This window comes from Rousettus aegyptiacus, unplaced genomic scaffold (genome assembly GCF_014176215.1).
Source record: "Rousettus aegyptiacus isolate mRouAeg1 unplaced genomic scaffold, mRouAeg1.p scaffold_m13_p_8, whole genome shotgun sequence".
Lineage (NCBI taxonomy): Eukaryota > Metazoa > Chordata > Mammalia > Chiroptera > Pteropodidae > Rousettus > Rousettus aegyptiacus.
Genome location: NW_023416311.1, coordinates 50,525,725 through 50,538,802, shown reverse-complemented (window position 1 = coordinate 50,538,802; position 13,078 = coordinate 50,525,725). Strand labels below are relative to the sequence as shown.

Below are 13,078 nucleotides of genomic sequence, written 5' to 3'. Positions count from 1 at the left end.
GCTACGTTGTAAAGCTCTTCAAAGAGACCTACCCTCCCTATCAATAATGAGCTCCGGATCTATAAACTCACTTAGGCCTGGAACTGGTTAAAGGGTTGCGGAACCTCACCATGTTGATTCAGATGGGCTTTCTACCAATGAGACTTAGAATTTTCCCCTTATATATGTCAATTCAGTCTCTGTAACTTGTTTGTATAATAGAGCCAACCTTGCCTCTGAATATTCGCATAGCCACTTAATTTCTATCTCTCCAGGATCTGTATGGGCAAATGAAGACTATCTAGTGTAATATATAGCCCATAGGTCTTTATGAATTTCCAAAAAGCAAGGATTATTATAAGAATGGAAGATTAAATTAGATTTCATAGGAGAAAACTGTGATTGTTAATTTAATTTATTAAACATTCACAGCATAGCTAATATAAACCAGGCATTTTAGTTACTGTTAAGGGTGGAAAATTTTCCAGTAACCCGGCATGAAAGATTTACTCTGATTCTATTAACCAGCGTGTGGTAATCTGCTCAAAGATATGCTACCGGCCAATATCTGATTCTGTAATCTGTTTACTTATTAACTGGGGTGTGGTTCTAGGCTTTATAAACTGCCTCTTTTGGGAGCTCGGGACTGATCTCTTCTAACCCTGCTGGTAGAGAGTCAGTTGCCAGCCAGCTAATAAAGGCTCACAATTCATCTCAACTGGCTCCTTGGGTCTTAGATTTGATCAAACCACAATAGTTACTAAAACAAACAAACAAACAAATTATATGGCCCCTGTACTCCCTGAAAAATTCGTCCTGATGTAGTAACAATGGTAATTCATATTATAAAAATTAAAACCTAACAAGTATCAAATTAATATACTTTAAACAGTACAGTAACAGAAGTAAAAAGAATATTAGGAAGAAATGCAAAAATAAAAAAATTAAAAATGTCACACTATAACAGATTAATATGAAAAAGAATGAATAGAAATCATAGACTAAGCAATGTAATAAGTGAAATTTAAATGCTATTAGGACTAGAAATTACACTTTGGTCTGAGGTAACCAGAATTCTGTCACAAAAATCGTGTCCTGGAAAATGGCATATTTAGCAAAAACAAAAAGACCAATATTTTATGCTAGTAGATAGTATGCCTGTTTCTTATATACCGAGTCTATAAAAAAAAGGTAAAATATTTTTTATTACAGATTTACTAATTGCTTTTATTTTTGGAATTGAAATTGGAAAAATGACTAGATTGATAATGGAGATAATAGTAAATACAAATGACAAAAAGAAAATGGCATGGCTATAGAAAAATGCTCCAATTTTTCAAAGAAATTTATTCCTAGAGACCCCCAAGAACAATTCAGTAATATTAAAGTTCTTAGAATTATTTTAATAAAGAAATCCTTTAACTTTGTTTATTTCTTACCTTTCGGAAATAGTTCTTCCTCCTCTCCCTTCTGTGTTATAGGGAGGGGTTCTCCTTTGCATTGTAGGATGTCCCTCCCCTATTCAACAAGAATCTACTAACTGTTGACAGTATCCCAGACAATGTAATAATGGTATAAGCTTTGTGCTAAAAGTTTTTTTTATTTAATATTTTTTATGTAACATTTTAACATCCTACAGAGCTTTATGGGACACGGAGCTTCTGATCCTTTCCAATAACTAAAATGACAATAATGACATTTTGGTAGTCAGTGGATCCTTGTCAAATATGCTGGGTGGAACAAAAGGGATTGGAAAGACTAGAACTTTAGTGTTAGAAGAGGCAACTGCTTCTCATCTAAATTCTGTAAAAGATAAAACTCAGAAGACCTTTGAGCAATAAAGATCAATTAAAGCATACTGTGGCATCAATAAAATCAAGGCTACAGCCCCACCCATTGTAAATACTATTGCATGGATTAAGGTGGCACCAAGCAAATACTTTTCATTGGAAAATATGGCTCAGAGAAAAGTACCTAAGGGTATGACTCTCCCATTAGTCTGATAGGTTTTATTAAGTCCAGAGAGGTTAAGAAACATAGGACAAATAGCAAAATTATGAGTATGGTTTTTCACATACATACCTGAATTAATTAGATAAGAAGCTAGTCTTTCAAACAATTGCACTACTAAATGAACTGCTAGCCTCTTCTAAGAGAGATTATGACTGAGTATTTAAGTGACTCATAGTTCTCAAATTTATATAGACAAGAACAGGCTGATACAGCTTCTAAACATCCAGGGAGTATATTCTCCATTCGCCATCTTCAAATGCAGTCAAGGAAGACAACCAAAAAAAAAAAAAATCCCCAGAGGACAATGAACTAGGAAGCACCTCCCAAGAAGCAGAAATACGGTTTACTTGAGGAACAAGCATAACGTTTTCTCAGTGGGATTTCAGGAGTTCTCTGAACAAAGATTCCTGTGTATTTTCTCCTTTCCAACTAGTAATAATCACTGACAAATACATTTCTTATATATTTAGTTTTTAAAAGAGAAAGCTAACTGGGAATATAGAGTCAAATTAACTCAAAATGTATCACAGACTTTAATGTAAAATGGAAAACTATAGAACTTAAAAAAAAAAATAAGAGAAAAATCTTTGGCATTAAGAACTAGGCAAAGAATTCTTAGACTTGACAATAAATGCATAAACCATAAAAGAAAAAATTGATAAATTAAACTTTATCGGAATTCTTCAAAACAAAACCTTTGTTCTGTGAAAAACTCTGTTAAAGGGTTTTCATAAAAAAAAACAAACAAGCTACTGACTGGATGTAAAGATTTGCAAATCACCTATCTGACAAAGATCTAGTACATACCGATCCCCCTTCCCCAGACTAGTGCCTCGGGCTGCTTTGGCCAGCACCAGCCAGTCAGCCAGCCCCCAGGATTCCCCAAGCAGGCACCAGCTGGCACACACACAAGCAGTGTACACAAAGTAGATCCTACACAAGGCTAATCTTTCAAGATTGGGAGAGAGAGCTATTTCATCTGATTCATAGAAAGAAACAAAGAAAATAAAAGAGAGAGAGAGAGAGAGAGAGAGAGAGAGGAGAGAACTAAATATGTTCTAAATGAAGAAACAAGAAAAAAATCTTAGTAAAAAAAAACCCTAATAAAACAAAAATAAGCAATTTGCCTGATAAAAAATTCAAAGTAATGGTCATAACGATGCTCACAGAATTTAGGAGTAGAATAGAAGGAACTCAGTGAGAACTTCAACAAAGGATTCGAAAATATAATAAAGAACCAACCAGAGCTGAAGAATACCATAACAAATTAGTGACCTGGAAGACAGAATAGAAGAAATCAACCAATCAAAAGAGCAAAAATATAAAAGAATTAAAAAAAAAATAAGGGTAGTTTAAGGGACCTCTGGTGATGTGAATTTAAAATTTTATAGTCACTCTGGAAAAGTTTAACTGTTTTCTCAAAAAGCTAAACATAGAACTATCGTATGACCCAGCAGTTTTGCTACTAGGAGTTTATCTCAGAGAAACGAAACTATGTTCAATCAAAAATCTGTAATTATATTTATAACTTTATTATTAACAGCCAAAAAAGTGGATCAAATCAGATATCCTTTAACAGGCGAATGGTTAAACAAATTGTAGTACATCCATACCACAGAATACTTACTAAATAGCAATGAAAAGGAATGAACAATTGATAAACACAGCTCTGAAGAATCTTCAGAGAATTATTCTAGTTAAAAAACCCAACTACAAAATATTAAATATTGTATAATTACCAAAATATAATAAAATCTTTAAACATAAAAATGAGATAATTTATAACAGAAAACTTTTTAAATGTGAATATTCAACCCTGACAATGGTTAAACTATAAAATGGAATGTCATGCAGAAATAAGAATGCTCACAGGTTGCCAGCTGTGCAAAATATTTTAACTCCATAAAATAAAGGCAGAGTAAAAACATTAAGACAATCCCAAAGTTGTCCTCTTTGAGAAAAGAATAATAATAATTGGGGGTTTTTTCTCTTTCCACTTTTTATTGTTATCCAAATTGTCTACAATAACCAATAAAACTCCTCTAACCAGAAAAAACAAAATATTAATAAAAAACACAACAAAGGAGGATTGGCTAGATTATCTACAAAATATAATAATATAAACACAATAATATTCTGCAGCTTTTTTCTCATATATAACAATGTCCAAAATGTATTCTAAGGATAAGTAAAAAAAAAAAAAAAGAAAAAGAGTAGATATCCTTAAGTTCAAAATTTTGTTTCCTTAAAATGTGCAGTTGGAATGTGTATGTGTAAATGTGGTATAAAGGTGATTATGTATAAATATTAGTAAAAGTGTCTGAGTATGTAGTTAGTGTGTTAATGACCATAATGTAATAGTGTATAATTATGTATGATTGTAAATACATGTATATGGGTGTGTATATACATTAAAATGGCTGAACAATATTAACGGTGCATAACTAGGGTATATTATCATAAGAAATTTTACTTCCTTTTTTGTTCCATTTTTTTTTCTTTGATTCTATTTTTGTGTTTTTCTAACTTCTGAATGTCCTGCAAGGAACATATCATGTTTAAAATTAGAAAAAGTTAAGATATTTTAAAATAGGCAAGTTGGCTATTTAAAAGGCAATATTACAACATGATACTTTAATCTGACCTACACCAAATAAATTTATTTTATTTCATAAGAATACAATCTTGGAAACACATCTAATTAAAATGCTCTCTACTATATTACTTTGAAAGTGGTTACCCAAACTTTGGGGATATGTCAATCAAGTGGTACCTACAAAAAAAAAAATATGTATCATATTGAAATATTTTTAGTTGTTCATGTTATTTTGTAAGTACCGTTGCCAATAACTAAACAAATCAAGAAAGGCAGTTTTTTTTACATTAATACAGCTGTTACTTAATTATCATGAACATCAATATTATTCAACGCTACTATTTAACGTGCGCTTACCAAACACTGGGCACTTCCTTAGCACTACTTGTGTACAATCTCCTGTGAGGTAGCAGTTATTATCATCATGATTTATAGTTGAAGAAACTTGCCCAGGGTCACATAATACTATCATATAGTGAGTGCTAGAGCAAAAATTTTTACTTAGTTTTGTCTGACACTAAAATCCCTGCTATATTGCTATATACTTTCACTCAATGTAATGGGCTAAGCGCATTAAAATTTAAGAAAAAAATCCGTTAAAACACACACTGGCTGATTTGTACATTTTTAAGAACAGTGACTAAAAGAATTTCCTCATTTCATTCTTGCCACAAACCACATTTTACCAACCTTTATGAGGAAGCTTCAAAAAACATTGCTTAATCTTTATGTCCCACATAGATAGTATCTGGTTAGATACTACAACTATACCGACGGTGTACTTGAATGACCTGTCAGAGCATTTTTTAAAATTTTATACATGAAGATAAATAAGGACAATCACTAATAACAGTACCACCTTAGAAGTATAGTAGATATGTGGTTAAATATTTTAGAAAGTAATTAAGATGAAAACCTAAAGTAAAATATCAAAGCATTTTGCTACTATTTCTGAATATGCTTCTCACTTTAGCTTCTTTTTACACATTCCAAATCTTTCAGATCCCAAATCTTACCCATAAAAGTCATTTATGGCAAATAATTTTTGCCTCTGATAACAGAAAATAATTCTTCCCAAGTCAGTGGCCAAGAAAAAGAGAAAATGCCCTATTACACGTTAGACCAAGTTTATGAAAAATGTAAACAGAGAATCCCAAACTGCTTTTATCTGCCATTATCTACTCTTATTGTCTTCTGTGAAAGGATAAGTCATCAGACTCCTAGTATCAGAAATCTTCATTCATTAAACTATTCGAGAACTCAACAAACAGTTCTTAAGCATTACATGCTGCTCATGGTGCTGGCCATAATGAAGTTTCTAAATTCAACAAGAGCTTTCAAAATTACATACTTAGACACAAGAAAGCATAGAAGAGATTTCCCCAAAGCATGTTCACTAAAACACATCTAGAGGAGAGAATGTAAAGTGAGCAATGAAACAGGGTAAAAGGTGACAACCTTGGACTTCCTTTGTCAATAAGTTCAGAATCCTACTACAGGTCATTTACCTCGTTAATGAGTCACAAAATGCATTCACCTTAACAGTGATGCAATAGAGACACCTCTTTAACTTTCAATTTTTCCCACTCATTGAGCCATGGAACACATTTTTAACACACTCATAATATCTTCAGAAACTATGCTTTGCAGATTATATTTTGGAAAATGCTGAGACATATTCTCTTGGTCAAAGCCATGGATCTTAAAATGTCTACCTATCTGCAATCTATAGCTGTGAGTAGAACTGAGTTTGTGCTAACATCTCATTGACACATGCTTTCCTACTTGTCTTTCTCTGTCAGTTTCCACTATTTCAGAAGTTCGGTCATTGGAATTTCAACAAGACTATCTATATTAAGGTACCTGGTATTTCATGATAGTCATGAAATTCCTATTTTAAAAGAAGATACAAAGCAATAATCCTGAAATGAAAGAAAAACTTTCTATGCCCACAGTTGAAACTTTACGAAATAATTAAACTCTACATTGGACGTGTATTTTTCAAAATTGACTGATAAGATAGTGGGTAATTTTTTAAAATATAAATTCCCGAGTCCTACTCTAGACATACTGAATTAGGATCTCCAATGGAGCACTAAATAAAGGTAGCAACCTTCCAGGGAAATTCATATTATCTAGGAAGTTGGGGAAGACTGAAGTGCCTCTGATATTAAAAATAGTGATAATTTCACCTGGAGCACTGACTAGCTCTAGTTCTTTTATTGTGTGTATTAAATTTTAAAATATTTTTGAATAATTCATTTTATTCCACCATTATATCTTCTAAGAAATCACCTCTCCTCTTTATTCACTTGTTATAATAAAATTAAAATGCATATAAAAAAAGTGATTTCCACAAGAAAGAATATCAAGAAAGAACATTGAAAGGCAAAATTAAAAAAGCAAAATTAAAGCATGTTGTATTGCATTAGTATTTGAAAACCTCTAAGGTTTTCGCCCTTATGTATGTCTTCTCCAATCTAGTCAAGCATTCCATGTTAAAAAAACTCCTTAAGAGTGCAAGATAAAAGACAAGACAGTAACTAAAAATTAAGTCCAACTTTGAGTCTGGCTCTAATTATTTTCCTAGTTTAACCTTTTTAAGTAGTCACAAGTTCTTTGGTGTGGAATTCTCCCGGAAATACCAATCTACAACATTAGAAATTCAGCGCTGAAGCAAATGGAAAGTGTCCAGAGCTATCTTTTTGGGGGGGAAAGGGATAGTGAAAAATAAATAAATAAGTAATATGACTTAGGAAAAGTTATCCAAAGATTGGTCAGTAGAGAAAAGGAGCTTTACTGGATGTAGTAATTATTTTTCTACAATTCTTTAGTATTTACTAATAACTAAATAACCCCCTACCTTAAGTATCAAGAAAAGATAAGATTATTTTGTTTAACAACATTAAATTAACACTCGTCCGAAAAGAATTAAAGGTGCTTGGATGAAAAAAATGTTATGTGGTAAAGATTTATTACATTTTTAAAATATTTAAAAGATATTAAAATGTTAATTTTATGTTAAAATATATCAAGTGGCAAATATGATTTCCTTGAAAATGTTTTATAGTGTTATTCTATTTTCAGGGTAATATATGCAAAAATTAAGCCCTGGAAGCATTTCTTTTAATTTTAATTCTGCCTTTTTTTGTATCCAATAACAACCACCAACACTTTCTTTTGATAAATGTTTTTATCTCCATTCAAAGTGAAATAATCGCTCCTAACTCTTAAGTCTCCATAAGAGCTTCCCTTAAAAAATGCAGAATAGAAAATTCAAGCTGTTTCCAAAGATATTTTTTTATTTTTTTGCTAACTCAATCTTGTTTTTCTCACACCTGTGGAAATTAGACATACTTATCATATTTCATATTTTTTCTTCTATTTAGCAACTATATTATATTACTTTAATCTCCTCTTACAAAGATTACTTATCCAAACTGAGCTCCGACTGATTTCCTTTGAATTCGAAAACGACAGTAATAAAAAAAAAGCACACGGGGAATATGCTAATTATTTCAATGATAGTTTCAATTAAATTACATGTATGATTTCAATTAATAAAATAATTTTTAATGTTATGCTGTTCGGGCTATTTATATTATGTTACCTAAGAAAACCGTACATTCCCTTGCTTATAATTTATTTATAGAATGCTTTCAACTCATTTGTTTACTTTTACCACATGTATCTCCAGTTTTCTTCTACATTGTCCTTAAACTTAGACAAGTAATTCAGATTTTTGGTTACAGGATCCCATATTTGCAAAAGTGGATTAAGTCACTGGAGCAGACAAGTTAATGTGTATTTTAAAGAAAGCACAGACCATTATAACTGGCTACTTGAAATTGGGGAAGCAGTGGTTAAAATTCATAAAAATATTACAATTATTCTATACAGTTAAAAACCTACTACAAGTAATAAATAAAAATTTGAAAAACATTTTTAAAAAGCATAAAAACTAGTATTAGTTTCAGCTGTTGTTGACCATCTATACAATAACTATTAAGTCATTTCACCTCTTGTCCTAAGAGTCTACATGGTAAAAAAAAAAAAAAAAAAAAAAAAAAAAGGAGGAGAGATTATGATTTCTAACATTCCTTATGTTTCTAAATGTCTTGAGTTTTTAGATTTGTAATGCAACTTCAGTCCTGAGTGTTGTTTCTGTTGTATTGTAAACACCTACACATACACACAAACACACCACAATATTTCTATTAAAGGAAACATTCAGAGAAAAAAAGAATATAAAAAATCAAAATAACAACTGCATTTTTATATATTGACTGTGAGAATAACTGGCAGTTAAAAGTCAGTGACATTATTTATGAAAAATTATGATGAGGAAGCCCTTCAAATCCAGTATTTGCACTTCTAGGAATGAAGACTAAAGAATGACTTACATATTTATGTAAACATATATGTTCAAAGATATATACTGCAACACTGGATATATAATATGCAGTTCATACTTAAATCCAAAGCTGAATTCTTGATTTCCACTCCCAATTTGTTCTATCTAGTCTTCCACATTCTAGTAAAAGCCCCCAGTTAGTCAAGCCTAATACAAGTAGTCATTATTCATTCCTCCTTCACAATCAATTCCCTGGAAAGTCCTATTTCTTCTTCCTTTAAAATACATTGAAAAATTAGTCACTCCTCTAGATCTCTACTGCTATCAACCCAGTCCCAACCACCTTTGTCTCGCACCTGGACTATAGTAAAAACCCTGAGTAACTTCTTTCCATTTAACCTTGTCCTTCAGAAACAGAAGGGCTTCCTCATCATAATTCCTCATCATAATGTTTCCTTTAATAGAAATATTGTGGTGTGTTTGTGTAGGTGTTTACAATACAACAGAAACAACACTCAGGTCAGGACTGAAGTTGCATTTTAAAACATAAATAAGATCATGCACTTCCCTGTGTAAAATTCTCTCATACTTCGCATTACACTTAAAGGAAAATCTAAGTGCCTCATGCCTCGACCTGCCGCTCCAAGCTCACCTCATGCCATGTTCTCCCTTGTTTTGATCATGCTGGCCCAAACTGACAGCCCTGAAAACCTAGGAAGCTCTTTACTGCTTGGAGGCCCTTGATCATGCTTTTCTCCAGCCTGGAAAGTATCTTTCCAAGCTAGTCCACATTACCCAATTATCAAAATGGCCTTCCCATTGCCCACATATTTTCTCCTTTGTAGATTACTACTCCATACCACTAGTTCTCTTTATACACTAATCTCAATCTTCAATTATCTTGTTTATTTGTTTGTTAATTTTATATGTCTTCCCACTAGTATATAAATTCCAGATGGCATGGAACTGTTTCAGTGCTATTATCTCAGCAACATGTATAGTTCATATCAACAAATATTCATTGTATGAATGACAGACTATCATAAAGGCAACCTTGTTTTTGTTTTCATTTCCCACAGATAAGCTATTATTTAAATTATGAGTCTTAATTGAGAGCAAAAATTTTACAGATCAACCAATACCTCTATGTAATCTGCTTCAGCTAAGACAATAAGAAATATCAGTAAGATTTTGGTGAAAAGTTGCACAGTATACAATAATGTGAATATTCTATTTTTATTTCCAAAATGATGTATGTTTACATAATAACTGTACTTCTAAAACCATGCTGCATAACATAAACTTTGTTATTTAAAATATTTTCCTATTTGTTATCATTCTATAATTGGGAAATTGGAAAATATTAACACTTTAATATTTTCAATACTAAATCTCACAATATAACAATCTTAACTTCTAAAAAATAATGTCTATGTTGCATCAGGTCCCAATTCTCCTTTCTTCTTACTCTAATAAGCCTTTTCTTAACTTACCTACACCCTGAAAGCTTCTGATTTAGTAGCACTCTAATTTTATTCTATATTTGCTATTAAAAGTTCCAGAAAAAAAACAATAGAAATGCTAAGGTTTACTTTCATTAGCATATTCCTCTGGCTTTAATTGCTTTTCTAGTAAAAAAAAAAAAAAAATTATTATTTGGGAAAAAAAGAAATATAAACAATCAAATTTCTTTTTTGAGCCTTTGAATAATGCTTCTTTGTCTAACTGGAACAACACATTAGATAACTCACAAAGTTTTGTGTCTTAAACTAGACAGTCATAAAAGTAGAGCCAGTTCTTATGAAAAGCTTCAGTTCTATAAATTTCACCTCTCTAACTCAAATCAGGAACCAACAAGTCTAGGTACAGAGCTGTAAGCACATCCAATAAAACCACAAACAGAAAAACAATTTACCTTAGAATATCAATGACATTACAACCACAAAGAAAAATAAGTCATCACTTTTTGAGGAGGATTGGGTGTAATATGGAGAATGAGTATCAGAGGATTAAAAAGTTGGAGAACAACTGAAGTGATGAATAATGCACCATCTGTCTCTGTAATCTCCTACTTCACACAATTTCCATCACAACAAAGCCAAAGCAGCGAGCAGTCGAAGAGGCTTAAACCCTTACCCTACTTACCTGTGTATAGTATAAGTGAGTTGCAATATAGAGTCAATGGCCTAGCTTCATAGTACTTCCTAAAGTAAAACAAACAAAAAAACACAACAGAAACTTACCTTCAAAAGGGGATCCCAACTGATATTTTCCACTAAAAAATTTTGGCAATGAGAATACAAGTGCTCCCAGTCCTATCATAAAGGATGCAAATGCAAGCCATCTTGGTTTGTGTCCTCTTTCACCAACGTATGATACAAATAAAGACAACAAACAGAATGCGATATCATAGCTCGATGATATCAGGCCCGTCAGGGAACTCTTCATTTCATAGCGCTTTTCAATAGTGGAAATGCTGATATTTACTAGGCCATTTACTACAACACCTAAAACAGAAAAAAGGAAACTGTGCATTATTACAACTTTACCATACAGATTATCATTATTAACACGATGTACTAACATTTGATATTTTTAAATGTACCAATTTTAAAGGATCCAAAGTTTCAAAGACAGGCAACCCAAACATACTTCCTTACAAATCAGTTTGCTTTTAAATTGTACACTTATGAATTTTCAGGTATTCAATCAAGAGAAATTTCATTTCTCTTTAAATGACAAACAAAAAGACTGGTAAAGTCTTACAAAGCTGGTTTGCCAGTGAGTTTCTCACTCTCAGGGACTTCACTTGAAAGAGCACAAAACGACAGCTGACTCCAGAGGTCATTTGAGTTAAATGCTCAATCGCTTCCCAAGTTACTCAATCTTTAAACATATCTCTTTATAACAAAAGATCCTTGACTTAGTCTTAAGAAAGGTGAAATTGAACTCTCAAACCTCATTTTTCTTCTAACACTCTCATATACACAAAAGTTATCACTTAAAAGGTCCTGGAGCAAAAATAAACATAAAGGAAGAGTCTTATTTAAACCACTGACATTCTAAATCATAGCCAAAGTACAAAGAAAAACAAAGATACTTAATACTTCATCTGTTTATTATAATTATGATGGAGTCACATAATGTAAACAAGGAAAGGCTGGAAATCCAATTTCAACTGACTTAAAAATTCTGTCCAGATATAGATTAAATTTACAGTTTAAATATTACTATAAATTGAAAATAAAAAGCATCTGATCAAATTATAAAGTTTTAAACTAGTTATCCCTTTTACTTAAGAGGGTACATTTCATTCATTAATCAACAGAAGGAGTATACTCAAGACATGATCTCTACAATTTCTTTAAACTTTGTTTTATCAAGATTATAACTGGAAATATATTTCAAGAAAATTGATAACAAGTTTCAAAAGTCCTAACATGATTTTTACTCTTATGCCAGTTTAATAAGTCTATAAACCCATTTACAACTCCTAATATTTCAAGATAAAGTATCAAAAGAACCTAGGAATAACACACTTATAAGGAGATAAAGTTATCTGAGAATATAAAAATTTCCTCATCCAAATGTCACCTTCCCAACACACTTGTCATACTGATCACAAGTCAGTCATTAGCACTCATTGCCTTTATGGTAAAACTCCTCTGAAAAAGTAAATTTGTAACCTCTTGTGGAAGTATAGCACTTTAAGGCTATGAATTCCAATTCACATTGGAATGCTACAGAAGTTCCAAAAACTCTGCTTTCAAAGAAAATTCCATACTATGTCCTGGCATACTATGTTCCTCCATCATAAATGCATGAAGATAGGCGGAAGAAATTAAGTGCTAAGAGAAATTCTGTTTATCTATAAGAAATGTTGGGTCAAGTAAAATCCATTGATGTTTTATAGTTGTTCCTTTCCAAATAAACACCTATTACTATACCATGTAAACTCCCAAAGATCATGTTTGAGAAACATGGTAATAATGACCTCAGTCATTAAAACTTAAACAAGAATTAATTTATTGGGTCACTTTCATTTCAGATTATGTTTCTCAAATTGGGGACCTCTGGGTAGATGTATCTCTAGAGTACATCTGACACATTTCTCTAAGACTGCCAATTACATCTGA

At 31.8% G+C, this 13,078-nt stretch overlaps 1 protein-coding gene across 2 annotated transcripts in view; it reads right to left on the bottom strand.

The window, feature by feature from the left end:
* SLCO4C1 (solute carrier organic anion transporter family member 4C1) overlaps positions 1–13,078 on the bottom strand; it is a 52,335-nt gene that overhangs the window by 37,405 nt on the left and 1,852 nt on the right. For both annotated transcript variants that reach the window (XM_016141413.2, XM_036225836.1), the window contains exon 2: positions 11,186–11,449. In XM_016141413.2, coding sequence (XP_015996899.1) covers positions 11,186–11,449 — 264 coding nt within the window. The remainder of the gene's footprint in view (positions 1–11,185; positions 11,450–13,078) is intronic.